Here is a 16,847-nt window from a genome sequence, read left to right as displayed (position 1 = left end):
AGGGATGTGCTGGGACCGTCAGGCTCCGGGGGAGCGGGACAGGAGCGATTCACTTGGGTCTTGGGCGGCTCTTTAGAAGCCCGTCGCACCTCACCCCACCCCACCACCCGAGCGGGTCCGCTCCGCACAACGGGACAGCCCGTAACCCGAGGGGCTTCCTCAGGCTTTACACCTCGGCTCTCGTTGCTGTCACCAGCCCGTACCGAGCCTCGAGCGGCGCGTTCAGCCCCGCGTCAGGCCTCCCTCCACCGAGGGCTCCGGCTGCGGGGCAGCGCTGAAACACCGGGGAACCCCGCGGGGTCCAGGCTCGTCCCGTCCCGGCTCCGCCGCGGGGCTGCCCCACCGGTGGGGGGGCGGAGCCCGCGCGGGGATTGGCGGCCGGGCCTTGGGGCGCGCCAATCATCGCCTTTGTTTAGGGTCACAGGGCGCGGAGGGGGCGTGCGCCCGCCGGGACAGCCCGCAGCCAATGGACAGGGCAGGGGGCGGAGGCGCCCGGCTCGCCCTCCCCATTGGCCCCGCGCACGGTCACTCCGGCGGGCGGCGGTCGCTCGTTGGCTGCGGGCGCTGGCGGCGCCGTGCGTCATTCGGCGCGTCCCGCTTCCTGCGTGGTGCGATTGGCGCCGGTGCCCGTCAGTCGCTCGGCGGAGCTTCCTGAGTGGCCGCCGCGGCCGTCAGTACAGCGCTCCGCGCGGCCCGCCTCCTCATCCCGGCGCCGCCGCTGGGTGGCTGCGGAGCGTGTCGTTGAAGCGCTGCCGCTCTCCGGTTGGCGAGACTCACTGTCAATCGCGCCCATCCCCTCCGAGCACCCGCCTCCCGCCCGCCGCCATTGGCCGCCGCGGGTGTCAGTGCGGCGGCTCCCCCAATGGGCGGCGCGGGGTGTGCGCCGTGCGCGCGGGGTGGCCGGCCCGGCGGCGGCAGCGGGAGGAGGCGGCGCGCGCCTGGGTCCCGGTCGCGAGGAGGCGGAGGAGGATGTGGCGCGCGGAGGGGAAATGGCTGCCGAAAACAAGCCGGAAGGTGAGAGCGCGGCCGGGGCCGGGTCCCGCTCCGCGCAGCCGGAACGCGCCCGGCCTGCCCGCCGGGCCTCCCCTGCTCCTGCCCCCGCCGCGGGGCGGTGGCGGCGGAGGCCGGGCTGCGCCGCGCGAAGTTTAGCGGTGGCGGCGGCGCCCCGCGGGGCCGGGCCGGGGCTGTTGAGGAGGGGAAGTGAGGGGGGGAGGAAGGCGCGGGCGGGCCATGTGCGGCAGGCAGGCCGCGTGGCGCCGGGGCCGCGGCGGCCGGGCCGGGTGTCGGGCACGCCTCCCGCCGCCCGCCGGCACGTGCCCGCCCGCCGCCAACATGGAGGCTGCGGCGGCGCGGGGCGGCGCAGGGCGCGGCGCGGGGTTCGGGGCCGCCGCTTGCCGCGGACGGGGCTGGGCCCGCCGCCGCCCGGGGTCACGCCGCGCCGGGCCGGGCCTGCTCGCGCCGCCCCCGCCGGCCCCCCCCCGTTCCTTTTCTTCCCCTCCCCCCACGGCGGCGGCGCACGTGCCTCGCGGGCGCGCGCCCGTCACGAGCGGGGCGGCCTCGTCCGCGGCCCCGCACCGGGGCCTCCGCGCCGCCGGGCACGAGGCGGGCCGGGGGTGGGCGCTGCCGGGGCGGGCGGAGCGGCGCCACTCGGAGAGCGGCGGCCCGGAGGTGAGCGGCGGCGGAGGGGGGGGGACCCGGCCCGGTGCTGCCATGGGAGGGGGTAAAGGGGACGGGAGGGGTCCCGGGTGCCCAACTCCGGGCGAAAGTTACCGGCGCGGCGGGAGCCGGGGCGCGGCGTGTCCGCAAGGGGGAAGCGCTGCTCCGCCCGCGGGGCCCCCCCGGCGGCATCCCGGGACGGGCGCGGGCGGCTCCCACTGCTGTACGCGGTGCTCCGTGGGGGGGTGACCGGAGTGTGCTCGGGCTGGCTGTGGGACGCGCTCCGGGCCTGCCGGTGCGGCTGCCCCGGTTCATGGGCATTGCCCTGGTTGACGGGCATCACCCCGGCGTCGGTGTGAATGGGGGTCCGGGGCTGCCCGGTCCACAAGCGGTGCCCGGTGTCGGGGCCTCCATCTTATGGAGCAGGAGGTGGGAGGAAGGTCACGGTTTGCATCCCGCAGCCCACTGGCTGCCTGACCGAGGCTGGTAACTCAGGAATGCCTCTTGTATGCATCCAGCACCCTTGGGCGCCCCGGGGAGCTGCGCTCATCGCACAGATTCCATAGCAAATGTAGTTCCTCTTTACCGGGAAGCCCCTTCCCAGGACACGGTGTACTCATCCCATCTCCACTGGGCGTTTGCTCCCAGTGCTTTGGGAACATCAGGATTTTGGTTCATCTCCTGTTCCAGCAGCAGTGGAGGCTCTGGCTGCAGGGTTGCACCTTGTCCAGCACGACGGAGGCTGAGTGCTACAGAAATGGACATTCTAAGTAGTGATAGTGATGATGAACGTTGTCAGCTTTGTATTTTATGAATCTCTTTGATGCTTCCAAATTCATTAATTCCATCTTTCCTGTGGTCTGGAAAATGCCGGCTTCATTCTCTTCACATTTGAGCTGAAGTAGATGATGAAGTGCACCGAGGTGGTGCGAGGCCGCTGCTTGGCAAAGGGAGGGAGGAAGGAGTTGGTGTCTGTCTGGACCTCACAGCTCAAACCATGGTGTTCAGTTCTTCCATGGACAAAAGTGCTGCCATCGAAGGACACTCGGGCTCGAGTCTCGATTTGGGCTCCTTGTGCCTGTGTACAGTGACATTTTTCCTAGGTAGAGCTGTACAGAGCCACGCAGGTCAGTGCTCCTTGACTCCAGAGGTGATTTGTCCTTTATGCTCATTACTTGATGCAATATTTGGCATGTTCTGTGTTGGTAACTGGCTTTGGTGGGCGCAGACTGGTTGTGGTGGGCTGCTGGTTGCTCTTGGCTGGGCAGTGGTGGGAAATGCTGGTGTTCAGGCCAGTGGGGTTCCCGTAGTAAGCTCCTGGAGCAGCTCCTGTGCTGACCTAGTTCTGTGGCCTGCTCTCAAGGAGGTGAGATACAAACCATTCATTCCTTGCACTTACACGCCTCCTGTCAGAACCTGAATCCGGAATCATTCCAAAGCGTGATTCAGGACAGGAGTTTCAGCAGTGGCACGGGTACTGAGGAGAGCACAGGCTGCTTTAGGTCTTGGTTGCTTTCATAGTTACAAGCCAAGTGTAACTGGCAGTGGCAGGTACCTGGTGTGGAGCAGCACGGCTGTTCTTGGGGAACATTGCCCCATCCACCTGTGGGGCTGTGATGGCAGCAAGCTTCATGAGCAGCTCTGCTGGCCTACTTGGTGTTGGGGGCTCCCTGTTGAGCTGTGGTTGAGGGTCTCATCAGTGCCCTTGGTACAGTAAAGGCCTCTGCATCTCTGGAATGGGGTGAGTTTCCGCTTTGGTCCTATTGGGTGCGATGGCCAAGAGCCTCTGGCTGTCCTTGGCAGAGGGTTTGGGGCCTTGTAGCTTCTGTGTGCACCTAAAGTGAAGCATGAGGGTTTCCCCAGAGGTGCTGGCTCAGCAGCTGTAGCGCCCTGGACTCAGTGGGTTGGGGGTCTCCTTCCCATTGCAAACGTAAAGTGTTTTGAAAGCTCAAACTGGAAACAGTGTGCAAAGAGAACCTTTGTGCTTCAGGGTGCCCAGAGAAGCTGTGGCTGCCCCATCCCTGGCAGTGCTCAAGGCCAGGTTGCACACAGGGGCTTGGAGCAAGCTGCTCCAGTGGAAGGTGTCCCTGCCCATGGTAGGGGTTGGAGCTGGAGGAGCTTTAAGGTCCCTTCCAGCCCAAACCAGGCTGGGATTCTATGGTTTTACTTCTGCATGTTCTCATGGACTGGCACCAGTGATGCCCTCATGTTCACAGCATGCCAGGCTCAGGTACACGCAGTTGTGAAGTCTCTGCTGATTCAGGCTGGGGCTGCAAGAGGTGGAATGTCTCCACTAGAGCCGAGGGGTTTTGGCGGCTGCTCGGGGTTTGTTGTGGAGGCTGACCGAGGCACTGGTTCCAGCTTCAGATGTTGGTGAATGCTGAGAGCCTGTTCGGGCAGTGTGCCGCTTGAAAACAAAACAGTCCCCATTTGGTTGTTAAACAGCAAATATTTACTTCCCTCTGCGGAAGTGTTGCATAACGGTTTATTGCTTGGACAAACCTGAGCTTGTTGGGAGCGTGACGGATGGATGGGTTCTGCCGCGCTCGCCGCTGCTGTCCCATGCTGGGCTGTCGGGAGGAGGCCGGGCTGGGTCCACAGTCTGCTCGGTTCCAGCACTTGTGTTGTCAGGGGTGGCAGTGAACCCCTACCAGTGAAGGGTCTGGTTCCTCTCGGTGGGCTGGACAGTGTCAGAGAGCGGACTTCAGTCACTTCTTCCAAACAGCAAGGAATTGTGTGTGTGAGCTCAGTTTGTTTGAGTACTGGTGGTGTTGGAACTGTTTGACACGTGAGATTCCTGATGGAAGGCATGGGGCTTGTTTCAAACTCCATTGTTACATCTGATTCCACATCTCATTAATGATGTCCCCAAAAGCTGTGGCTCAAAGGGTTTTCAGGTTCTTTCTGTGTGGTTTTAAAGCTACCTCTGTAGAAAGGCTCCTACAGCTGTTGTAACTCAGACTTCGTTTCCTGGCTCAGGAAACAGCGAGAGGATTATGTACAGGTTAAAACAAATGCTTTTACAATTTAATCTTTAAGGAGTTGGTGCTAATTTTATGTTTCGTATGTTTTTAAAGGGCTCTTCTCAAACAGGAAGTCTTTGAGACCCACTTGCAAAGGTGTATGTTGTCAGAGGAAGGGGAAGCAGCACTCTTACCTCTCTGTCCAGCCAGCCTTCAGAAGGAGGCAGCTGGAATGTGACCTTCCTTTCCCAGTGTCCCTTCTGTCTGCTTCAGTAAACCAAATATATCTGCAGGGATATAAAGCCCCCAACAAACCCAAACCTTCCCAGCGTGCGAGATGAAGGGGGTACAGCACATTGTGGAGTTCTGTGCTGGTTAATTAAAGCCAACACTTCAGCAGCTTCCTGCAGCTGCGGGGTTTCCTGCCTCCCTCTTCCACACCTTGCTGAGGTTTGGCTTTTTGGCTTTTATCCCTTATTCGTGTCCTGTTTCCACCCGCCTGCACCTCATCAGCTCTGCTGTGTGTCTGAAACCCCATGGGTTTGGGAAGGTGAGTGCTGGTGTCTGTGTTAGCCCCAGGTTTTGGGGTGCAGCACATGTCCTCTTCCTAGGGCAGTGCTGAGGGTGCAGCTACATGCTGAGCTATGACATTGGGTGAGCAAGAGCAAGCTCCTGTTGTCACCAGGAATGGAAAGCCCAGCATCCTGCATCCTTCCTCTGCTCCTGTGACATCTTGGGTTCAAAGGGTTTGGGGTCTTTGCTGCCAGGTCTCTGGAGGGCTTCCAAACTCAAACTGTCCACAGCATAAACAAATCCCAAGGATATTTTCTGTGGCTGGTGGCTGCCTGTGTGTAGGCTCAGAGTAAATTTCACCAGCCTCAGCCAATACTTTGGGACTTCTGGTAAATGTGTTGTGGTGTTGAGAACATTTACAGGATGGAAAGCAGTATAAGGAGTGGTTAATTTTTACTGGGCACAGCTAGGAATACCCACCCCCCCTCAGCTTCATTGTGGTTGGTGAGGTCGATTTTTGCTGGGCCTCACTCACTCACAACGTTCATTTTTCCTTAGCTTCACTGTGGTTGAATTTGGTGATGGAATTCCAGTGAAGACCAAGGGGTGAGGGAGTCAATGGAAGGGCTAAACCAAATGAATTGCTGGCGACATTTTGTACAAAAGAGCCTGTTTGTAACGTTTAAACACCATTTACCTCTCTTGTGAGGCAGTGGGGAAGGTAGCCAGCCCTAAGTCATTACTTCATCATAATGGGCTTATAAAACTTGTGTTTGTGGTTTTATAGGCTTATTCTTTATTTCCAGTGTAGAACTGTGCACAAATCAGCAGCTGATCAACACCCATTCAGCCCATTCTCCAATTATACGTTCTATTGATAAAGTGTGCTAGTTAAATGGTCCACAGATCCAGATTCACCTCCTGGATCACAGAAGATTTAAGATCCAACTGAAGAAGGAAGGGGGAGATTGTTTGGAGAGGGGGGTCGAGCACAGACTCGCTGTGTGATTTGCTGTTGTGTGCTTTAAAGCTTTATGGCCCGTGCTGCATCCCTTGGGAGGATAAAGTGCAGGGAGCATGAAGAGACCCATAAAATCACGAAGGGTTTATGTGGTATAATTAATATGGAACTTTCCATGAACTTCGTAATAGTTGTACTTTCTTAATTTCACATGAGTGTCTGGTTTGATAGTAAGTAATCGTGAAGATTGCCCATGGAGCTTAAATTTGGGGCTTAAATACTGAATTTCTGACAAGATGCATGGCAGGCTACTGTATTTTAGCATGTAGTTTCTGTGTTGTAGTTTCTAGAGCAGGCTGTGTGTGCCTTGGGAAGTGTGTTTGAAACACCCACCCCATGTCAGTGCAGCTTTACTGATCCTCCCATGTGAGTGCAGCTCTGCTCGCACAAGCACTTTGTGCTGATGCTGGGTAGGTCACCCGTGGCAAAGCTAATACAGGAAAGCAAGCTCAGGTGCAAACCTGGCCTTTGCACACTAACTTAGGTAAGCTTTGTGGTGGTGCAGGTACTTAACTACAGAGGAAGTTTTAGCTCTGAAGAAATGTAAAGTATTGGGCCAGCGTGTGCTGGCTGCTCCAAGTTGGGTGTGGGTGCTGAGCAGTGTCTGTCTTGTCTGGCTCCATCAGGAGATGCTTTGGTAGGTGAATGGGTACGTTGGGGTGACTAAAAATGACAGACTGGATTCAAGCCACAGGACAACTACTTCTTTTTTGCTCTACCTCCCTAAAGGTGGTTTAATTGGAAGGGTTGTGATGTTACTAGTGAGGGACACGGCTCCTCTGGAGCAAGGTGAACTCTTGGTAGCCAGCCCATGGTGGGGATGGCAGATGCGGTGCTTGGGGATGTGCTGATGGTGAATGCTTTACAAGGGGAGCTGAGTGGCAGAGTGGAGGTGCTGGGTGACCACAGTCTGCTGGTAGCCTTAGTGCAGCCGGGAGAGCAATCCTTCTCCTCCTCTGTGCACGGCTTCCACTTCACCTCCATAGACCTTCCTCCATCTGGGAGCAGATCAGGAATGGTTCTGACAGGTGGAGAAGCATGATTTATTGCAAATGTATATGCATCACTTGGGACCAGGCGCTTTCTTGTTCTTATCCCTCATAGCTGGTTGGCCAACTTTGTCCTTTTCCAAGGTCAAACCTGTTTTAGAGGTCGCTCAATTCAGGATGCACTTCCTTTCTTTCTTTCCTGACTTTGTGTCATTCTGACTACAAGGCTGGAGGATGCTGTAATGAAAAGCCCATCAGATCCGAGGCAGTTGTTGTTTTCCACGTTGGGGATTATTTGGAATGAAGAAATGTCATTGCTGAACACAGGAGAGGGAAGGAAATGTGAGATGTAGTCACGTTACAGACTGAGGAAGATGACCTTCCATGGCTATAATAACATGTCCAAGATGCCGACAACAGGAGTTGGGAGGTTTGGAGTCAGCAAGTTCTGACAACTTGCACCAAAACATTTTTAAGGGATCTATTATCCATAGGCGCTTTCTGGATTAATAATACTGATAATTGATGACAGTGGAAGAAAGTTAATAAAATGAGCTGAATAATTAGAGGTCTGCCAGCCTTGCACAATAATGGAATGAGTGATAGAGGACTTGACTGATACGGAGGTAAGGGAAGTAATACAATTAATGTCAATTAAAATGTGCCCATGGAAAATAAGCTGATGAGATGTAACTGGGGATGTAGTTTGGCTGATAAAAGCAATAATGTGTGCTGTAAAATACTTTGCTGCCTTAATGAATTGAATGTAGTGCAGTGCAATATTTTGAATGAGAAATGAAAATGGAATAAAATTAACATGGGGAATATAAAGTAGGTACCACCTGAATCAGGTGGTGGATCTGCACATAGAGGTGGGAATGGCTGGGGGCTGCTGTCGTGGTGGGGCTTTGTCCAGCACCATTCTTTGCCTCAAGCAAGTTTGGGTCTTTGTGGATAACCCCAAGTGTTGCAGTGTAGGTGTTAGTGAAGCTCTGAGTGGCCAGGGTGGTGGGAAGTCTGGGGACAACAACACAAGAGGGATGTGGAGCTGTTGGAGAAAGTCCAGAGGAGGCTGTGGAGCTGCTGCGAGGGCTGGGCAGCTCTGCTCTGGAGCCAGGCTGAGAGAGCTGGGCTGGGGCAGCCTGGACAAGAGAAGGCTCCTGAAGGGGAGACCTTAGAGCAGCTCCAGTGCCTAAAGGGGCTGCAGGAAACCTGGAGAGGCGCTTGGGACAAGGGATGGAGGGACAGGCCAAGGGGAATGGCTTGAACCTGCCCGAGGGGAGACTGAGCTGAGCTCTTAGGCAGAAGCTCTTCCCTGTGAGGGTGCTGAGGCGCTGGCACAGGGTGCCCAGAGAAGCTGTGGCTGCCCCATCCCTGGCAGTGCTCAAGGCCAGGTTGGACACAGGGGCTTGGAGCAAGCTGCTCTGGTGGAAGGGGTCCCTGCCTGTGGCAGGGGTTGGAACTGCAGAGCTTTAAGGTCTTTTCAACCCAAACCAGTCTGAGATTAAGTACAGAGGTGATGGTCATGCATCCAGAACACTGACTGGTAAAAAAGATGTGACTAAAACGCCCTGAGGTGGTCAATGTCAAGCTGCAAATGCTGGAGTGACAATTAATGGAGAGACCCTTCTTCCCAATTTCTTGATCAGGTCAGTGAAGATCAGCACTGGCATAGGCAGAAGGATGGATTTTGTTGATTGACTCTAATGCAGTCGCACAGGAAAGTTCCCAGTAACTCAGGGAGCACCCAGGACTCATAAATTACAGAACAGCTCACGTTTATCATACACATCGCTGCTTTTCTTGTAAACTCATCTGCTGTGCTTGCACGAGTAGTTGATTTAACAGCATGTATATTGTTGAACTTGACACATCCAAGAGTATAATCAGGCTTTAGAAATACGAGGCTGTCTCGCTGCTGCTGCTCTGCTCCCTGCTTGCCTGGGTGGTGTGGGATGGGGCCTGGGGTTGCTACAGATCACGGGTAGTGTCTGTGTCGTGGTTAAGTGCAGAGGTTTATTATGACACCAGCATCTGTTTAATGACATGAAATGATGAGATGTGTAAAAAGAAAAAGTTAATATCCTGTTGCTGTGCACTTCCAAATGGGAGATAACTGTACCTCAGTTTTGCAGGGTAAAATGCCAGTGAGTAAGGGGACTTCTCATGTACCGTTGCCTGATGGACCTCATGTGAGGTGTGAGGATGGTGCTGGGAGGCAGAGATGGTTTGGGAAGGAGAATGAGCAGATCCCTGGTGTCTTACCCTGCTGCTCCAGTTCCCTGTTCTGCAGGGACCAGTTTGGTCTGTAAACATGCACCGTATGTGTGGATGCTCTGATTCCTCAGGTGGTGGCGGAGGGGGGATGGAAAGAAACAATCAGGTTAAGGCTTCTGGGGCTGTTATTGGACTGCAGGGCTTTTCGGGTTGCCTTTTTGGATGTTAAGAGGAACTGATGCAGTTTCTGCGTCTTTAGCAACAAAACAAGGAATAGTTTTGTGTTCTTTAGTATTTCTGCTTTTGACCCCTGGGGTACAGGGGGGTCGGGAGGTTTCCATCCCTCTACCTCATTTTCACATTGAGGAGCTCCATTCACTTGGAGCGGTCCATGGAAAGAAAAGTAACCAGTTTGTAATGTGGTACAGTGCATTTTAGTGATAAATGAACTAACAGACCTTGAGTTGCATTTCTGCTGCAGCTTGACAAAATTATAGCAGGTGCTGGGGCTCTGTGCTTATTTACTTGCAAATCCTGTCGAGTGTGAAGTTCATTTATGCCTTCCCTGGCGGGTCGTGCTGCTGTGGGCGCTGCTTCCCTGACATTGTGTCCCTATTGCCTGTGGACTTTGTCACAGAGGGAAAGAATAAGCTAAAATAAGCAGAGGTAAGCACACGCACAGGCTCCTCATGTACAGATGTGAGAGGGGTCAGCTCCAACCTGACAACCACAAGGAATTAAACTGTACTTCTATTTCTGAAATAAAGGTGGTGTTTCAACAGAAAGCCATATTCCTGTGTGCAGTGACCAGTTCCCTGCTCTCTGACAAGGGAACCGGTGGGTTTATAGGGCTTGTTGTATGCAGGTCTCCTATGGGAACCACTTTTTCTGCCGTGTGCACATCACATTTCTCCTCTTCTTTCCAGATGATCATGGGAACAGCAATGGCAGTCATGTAAAAATCTTTTTACCGAAGAAGCTGCTTGAATGTCTCCCAAAATGTTCAAGTTTACCGAAGGAGAGGCACCGCTGGAACACTAACGAGGTAGTTAAATCTCTTCTTTATCCTTGAACCTACCGGCTTGCTTGATGCTTAGGGATTGGTTCTGGAGTGTGCTGCGTCAGTAACAGAATCTGAATTCCCTGGCTCTGGAACCTGTTGTGCAAATAACAAAGCCCTAGCACATGTTGCAGGTGAACTTTAAACCAACTTGGAGGCAAATGTGGAAGTTGACTGCTAGTATAGTAGGAGTCTAGTGCTCGTGTGTGTGTATGTCACTTGTCTCAGAGTCAAATCTTGTATCTTACTGCTGTGACTCAAAACTGTGTCAAATTAGATAGGTGTTTCGGTAGTGTGTTAAACAAGGTGTTATCTTACTGTGCCTAAAGACTTGTGAGCGGAAAGCTGGCGAATGTGCTTTATCCTGGGAGAGAAACAGCTGACTCCTGTCTGAGAAACCTGGTTAGGGACAGGGGACATGTGGAATTGGGTGTTGCATACAGGAATCCCATTACCCTGACTGGCAGTTTGCACATCTGCTGTTAATGCACCATGGTTAGGTTCACTGAAACTAAACCAAAGCATTTAAAATCCAGGTGTGTGGTGGGCTGATGCAGAGCCAAAGAACAATCCAGCTAGCTGTGTCATCCCTGCCCTTGTTCCTGCTGGGCAGCAGGGCTGGAGGTTACATAGCAGTGCCCACAGTGGAGCTGTAGTTTTCAGTAGCACTGTGGGGAATCACTTAATAACAGAAGCCATCATCTTTGAGGAATTCCTGTAAAACTCCATGTAGTGTGTGCCTGTTGCAGAGCAACTGTTCTGGTCCCTCTGATGGAGTGTCTGTGACATCTAAACACGTTAACAAAAACTGAGCTTACTGACCACCAGTGCCAAGGTGAGCACAGAGTCAGGTATGGATCCGTTCATCTGTGTGTTTGCTGAGTGCAGATCAAACATGCATCGCTTTATATGGGTGTTTTCTAAAGCTGGAATCCTTTCACCCCCACTTTTTCTGTCTATGAGTTGAAGTCGAGCATCTATTTTTATCATACCAAGTCCTGTGACAGGATTCATTGGGTCTTTGGGGGAGTTGCTGGTGTTGGCTCTTTTGTGTAGATGCTTTTTGTCTTGGGTCATTCAAATTGAAATGCAAATTGTAGAAAATGTGGGTTGCAATTTGTTCCGTGATGGCGTTTATACTAATGGGAACCGAGCATGGAGTAAGAGCGATTCCAGCGGCTCCACAAAATGATGTTTTGACAAAGACAGCTGAGGAAGAAAGCTCCCTGCAGAGGTTTGGCAGAGTGATGCTGCTCCTTGTTATTGGAAACGGCTTGTTGGGTTTTAGTCACATTTCTGTAGTATTTCTGTTGTCCTGGTTTAGAGCATTGTGTTTGGGTTTATACACACGGGCTTTCAGCTTCTCTTTCTGAGCAGTGTTTGGGCCGTGCAGCCTCCCAGAGTGTGGAATGTGGCAAAGGAAGTTCATGTAGCTGGAAACCTTCATTATTCATAAGCATAATGCAGACGGGAAAGTGTAGGAGCTCGGGAGGCGCATCAGGCCAGGGGGAAGGTCTGGGAGCCTGCCTTCTGCAGGAAGGGCTGGCATTCCAGAGAGGCAAAAAGTGAACTGAGTGGCACTGCTGGAGTCACCTTAACTCTAGCTGGGTTGTTTGCTGCTAACCCCACATCACCACTGGCATGTTAAAATCCAAGACCAGCCCCCTTCTGTCCTCCTGGGTGTCAGGTTTGTCACAGCCCTTGTGTCTGTCCAGGGCCTGTCACTGCCCCGCTATGGGGACGAGGAGCTGGGTCTGTACCCGGGTTGTCTCTGGCACTGCCTCTGCCACCGTGTTAGGTGTGGGTCACAGTTGCATTATTTAGAAGGAAGAGCCCTTCTTGTGGCCAGAGTTTTGGCTTTGTGAGCTCGGAGAGAATAAAGAAGAAAAAGGCAGAATCTTGTGTCTGGATGAAATCTTGGCAAATCCGTGTTAATTACGGGGGAGGAGGGAGCTTAGCTTGCAGATTTATTTCCCTCCCCACCCCCAACCTGAAAGTTTAATTCTGTTCCCTGTTACAAAACTGGGATTTTTCTTAGGTTATAATTGAATAATAATGTTGGACTACATTTCAGAGTCATTCAGAAGGGAATCTGTTTTTTCAGCTGAGTACACAGGTGTTCAGGCTGTGCTGGTGAAGGCACGACATGTAAGAAAAAAAAGATGTGTTCTGTACAGCAGTGCTTCCAGAATCTTTGTGTTAATGCAGACCCGCTGGCACCGCTTGTGAGACATCACTGGGGAGGTTTAGTGAAAGAGAGGAAAGAAGGAAAACAAATGCAGTAACTTATGGATCTGAGTGTCTGTGACATTGGTGTCCTCAAGCCGTCGGAGAAACCTGAGTGTCCCGTCTCGCAGGGCTTGTTCCTTCCTTTACCAGGGCATCGCCATGGAATGCAGCAAATAACTTATTTCTGAGCTCTTCCATCTGCATCATGGATCTGTGCTGCTGTGGATCAGGTAATTGGGATGGAGAAGGTGTCCTCTGAGAGCCGGGTAGATGGTGGTTGACTTTACACTTAGTAAAATAACGCAGTGAGCAGCGAGAGAAATGGAGCATTTCCAAATGCTTAGAACACGTTATCAAGGTGTTTGCTTTCCGTCAGCTTGTGCGGTTTTAACTGATATGTTTGATAGAACAAGCTGTCATCTCGTCTTAAATCAAGTTTATAGTGGTTTTATATTTCCTGGAGAAGGAAGTGCTCCTTCTAATTCAGGGTTGTTTTTTCACATGAGATAGAAAATCATAAGTTTAGCCAAGCAATTTAATTACAGATGTACATTTTCTGAGGTGCCTGTGAAGGGAACGTGTGCTTATTCTTCTTTCTCGGGGGGGGAGGACACACAGGGGGTTTTCATACAATTCCTCACATTAGGCTAAATCAGTTCATTGCCAGGAAATTCTGCTGTGCTCTTGAGTGGTGCTTGTCCTTTGCTCTGACCACTTTAGTGCTTGTGAATGTGGATCTGGTTTGGATGCAGGATGCAGGAAATGCATCCTGGGTCTTCTGGGAAGTGACCGGGTTATCTGGGAGCAGCGGTGGGTGCCGGGGCTCAAGGGTGCTGGGGTAACCTTGTTTCCATACAGCGCTTGCCAGGTGCGGGATTGCAGCTTTGAGCAGAGCTGCCTTTCATTAATGGAGTTGGCAGCCGCAGTCATTAATCATCCTGGTAAACACTTAATGACACGGGACGAGGAAGAAGAAAAAGTTAAACATCGGAAATGGAAAATGCTACCTAGGGCTTTTGTTTCTGACAGGTTCTGTATTTACAGGCCCTCTTGGGCAAAGCCCAGAATTTCCACTGTAGGAAAGCCAAGTTGTAATTGCTTCGTGTGCTGAGGCTTTTCTGGAGGGGCGAGGCAGCAGTGCCCCAGTTCCAGTCTGACATCCAGCATCAACCTACTACATATTTTTAGGCTTAGCTATTGCTTGGTACTATGCAAATAAATGCAACTACAAAACTGCATGGAGCATTATTTACATGGGAAGGGATTCCATGATGATGCTGTGCTGGGCCTTGAGTCGCGTCCTCGCAGACATCTCTGATGTGCTCTCACCGTTTTGCTTTGCTGGCAGAATGGTGACATTCTCCTCTTCTGCTTGACATCAAGCTATTTCCTGCCTTTTCTCTAAAGCACAGAGAAGATGTTGAAGGTTTGGAGAATTGCCTGAGGGCTGGACTGGTTTGGGAAGCATTCACCCACACCAGCAGAGAGTGGGTGCAGGCAGTGCGTTGTCTGTCGCTTGCTACCCCAATGCCACCTCAGCCCCAGTAGCTCAGTGTCACAGACAGCTAGTGACAGATTTGTTCATCAAAGTACCACTCCAGGTGGGGACCAGTCAGTGTGACCTACTGCTACTTCAGTCTGGGTTTTTTAAATGCTTTAAAGTGCCTTTTAGAATTGCCTGTGTCTGAAGACTTAACACACCTCTGTTTTAAGGCTGCCCTGCACAGTGTGGTGTATTGTAACATTTCCCTGTGTTACCAGTTCATCCCTTACTTACTGGAGTACCGTAATGTGTTCTGAACTCGTGGGACTGGCTGTTGCCATCACCGTAGTCATGGTGAGGAAGTGTCCAGGTCACAGCATCCCCTCTGCAGCGTGCCAGCAAGATGGCAAAGCTCTGGCAAGCAGCAGCGCTCGCTAGTTTCCTGAGGACTGTAAAGTTACTCAGTGTGTTTTGTTTAATGCTTTCCATTAGGCTGGAGTTAATTCCAATGTGTTTCTCTTAAGCGCGGTTTCCTGAAGGCAGAGGCCGCCGGAGCACTTAGAGCTGGAGCCTCCTCGCGCCCGCATCGGCTCAGGGATCTCTGCAGAGCAGTGGGAGTATTTAACTCTGACTAATTGCCTGCTGCCCTTGTGATCACAGAGTAGAAAATATTATGGTGCTGTTGGGGAATGCTGTTATTAGAAGTTTGTTGCTCCACTCCTGGCACGCGGGGTTGCTCTTGGGTTTTGCTGAGTTGGGGCTGGAGCACGTTAACATCAGGGTTTGCGGGGGACAAGTGCCTTTCCCACATCCCACCCGGGTTTGTCATGAGCTCGCTGGGTGCTTGCTGCACCAGCTTAGGGTACCGCACTTCCCAAAGCGTGTCCGTCCTCCCAGCTGTCAGCAGGGATGCAGGAAAACCCAGGTTCTTTAGAGCAGAAGAAAAACCTCTGGAAGTGAAATGAGAAGGAAGCAACGCTTACACGTTACTGGGGAGAGCAGAGCTAGGAGTAAACTGTTAGTACACCTGACTGATGCCGTCTGGCAGGCGCGGGCGGCTCTCCTGCGCCTGTGATGAGGAGTTAGGGAAGGAGATGGAAATTCCTCTCTAACAGCAGCACTTCATTATGGGTTTATTTTGTGAAATTAATGAAATTCTGCACTTTGCTTAATGCACAAAGCAGGAAATGTGGCGCTGGCTTTGCTGCTGCAGCTTCTCAGCCGGGTTTGCATAATTAGTGACTGTTGTGAGCAGGCTCTGTGGCTCTGCACAATGGGAAGGTTGCCCTTCCTGGCAGTTTGAAACAAGAGCACTGATACCTGCCACTCTGTCTGTGCTCTCAGAAAGGAGATGCCTCATCCTCCCCTTAGGAAAGCCCACTTTTTTCCTTCCCTTTTGTCAGTGTTGGGACTGACTCTGTAATTCTGTAATGATAAGTCTGGAAAAAGGGCTGATTTAGCAGTTCTGTGCAGTTGCTGCGACCAAGCTGAATCCTGTTAAGCGCAGCAGACAGATGAAATGCATTGTTTTGGGTAATGTTCTGCTCTCCTGATTTGGTGGGGTTGCTTGTTGGTTTTTCTGTATCCCAAATAAATTCAATTGAATGAATTAAATTAACTTCTTGTACACTCAGTGATAGCTGAGGAATCTTAATTAGTTTTAGTATATTATACATGCAGGATAAAATGCTGCTGGTATTTAATTTGGGCTGTTTGATATTAGGAACCTGCTGAAATACCTCTGAATATGTTTAACTCTTCCTAGCTGTTGGGTTGGAGCCTCAGGCCTGTTTTGAGCTCCCAAGGCCATGTACTGGTACTGGCTTTGTGGTGAATGTGCCTGCCCATGGAGATGGAGCCGCCTGTGCTGGTGTTTGGGACATGGCTGTGCTGGTTCATGTGCTGAGTTGGTTAGGACAGTCTTTGGGATCAGGGATAAAACCTCTTGGGGTTATTGCCATGTCAGGCACCTCTGGGTTCCTCTGTTCCAGTGGGTGGGCATGTGGGTCCAGGTGCCTGCTCTGTACAAGCAGCTCTGAGCGCTTTGTCTGTCGTATATTCAGCACAAGTAAAGCACAAGGCATCATGGATTGCTCATGGAATGCAGGGGAATAAGGTGGAATATTCTTCCCTCCAGTCGATTAACCTGGTATGATTTTCCTAACCTGCATTGTCTGTTGGGGCTCATCCTTAATGGCACGGGGTTACTCTGAAGTGTAGTATCAAAAGAGAACATGGCATCTGGTGGAGGGGGAGTCAGAAGCTGGAGTTACCAGCCATGCAAAGCCTTCCTCAAACATGAGGGAGTCAGCAGAGTGCACTAACTCAGTGGTTATTGAGCTGATCATCTCCAGAACACCCCCAGCAGTGGTGGGTACCGCTGCATGGCATGTTTGGTTCTCTGCCTTGCCCAGCACTGAGTAAAACACTCACTGCTGTGCTGCACGAGTTGTACTTTGTGCTGCATTTTACAAGGGAAATGCTACAGCAAAGTCAATTTGCAAAGTCAGTTTTAGTGTCTCTCTGCGAGGGGCTGGTGTGTATAAACACAAATGAATTGGTCTCTGGTCAAATGAATGGGAACTGAGGATATTGTATTTTGTCAGTGGTTGAAATCTCGTCTTCTTAGTCTCATATTTTCTGCTTTCAGAGGTGGCTGTTTCATTTTGAAGAGAAAAATTGGGATTTAGAGGGAAAAGAAAAACTGGATATGGAG

The 16,847-nt window shown here is 52.1% G+C and overlaps 1 protein-coding gene across 12 annotated transcripts in view; it reads left to right on the top strand.

The window, feature by feature from the left end:
• The window catches only part of CAMTA1 (calmodulin binding transcription activator 1), a 286,114-nt gene that overhangs the window by 62,796 nt on the left and 206,471 nt on the right, over positions 1–16,847 (top strand). For 8 of the 12 annotated variants that reach the window (XM_061351587.1, XM_061351577.1, XM_061351589.1 and 5 more), the window contains exon 3: positions 10,286–10,404. In XM_061351587.1, coding sequence (XP_061207571.1) covers positions 10,286–10,404 — 119 coding nt within the window. Of the gene's footprint in view, positions 1–858; positions 1,015–10,285; positions 10,405–16,847 lie in introns of those variants that run through there. The other 4 variants (XM_061351582.1, XM_061351578.1, XM_061351579.1 and 1 more) reach the window with 3 other exon arrangements.

Source organism: Neopsephotus bourkii, unplaced genomic scaffold (assembly GCF_033783945.1).
Source record: "Neopsephotus bourkii isolate Nb327-2 ecotype Australia unplaced genomic scaffold, CSIRO-AGI_Nbou_v1 NB_593, whole genome shotgun sequence".
Classification (NCBI taxonomy): Eukaryota; Metazoa; Chordata; class Aves; order Psittaciformes; family Psittacidae; genus Neopsephotus; species Neopsephotus bourkii.
This window is presented reverse-complemented; position numbering and strand designations above follow the sequence as displayed.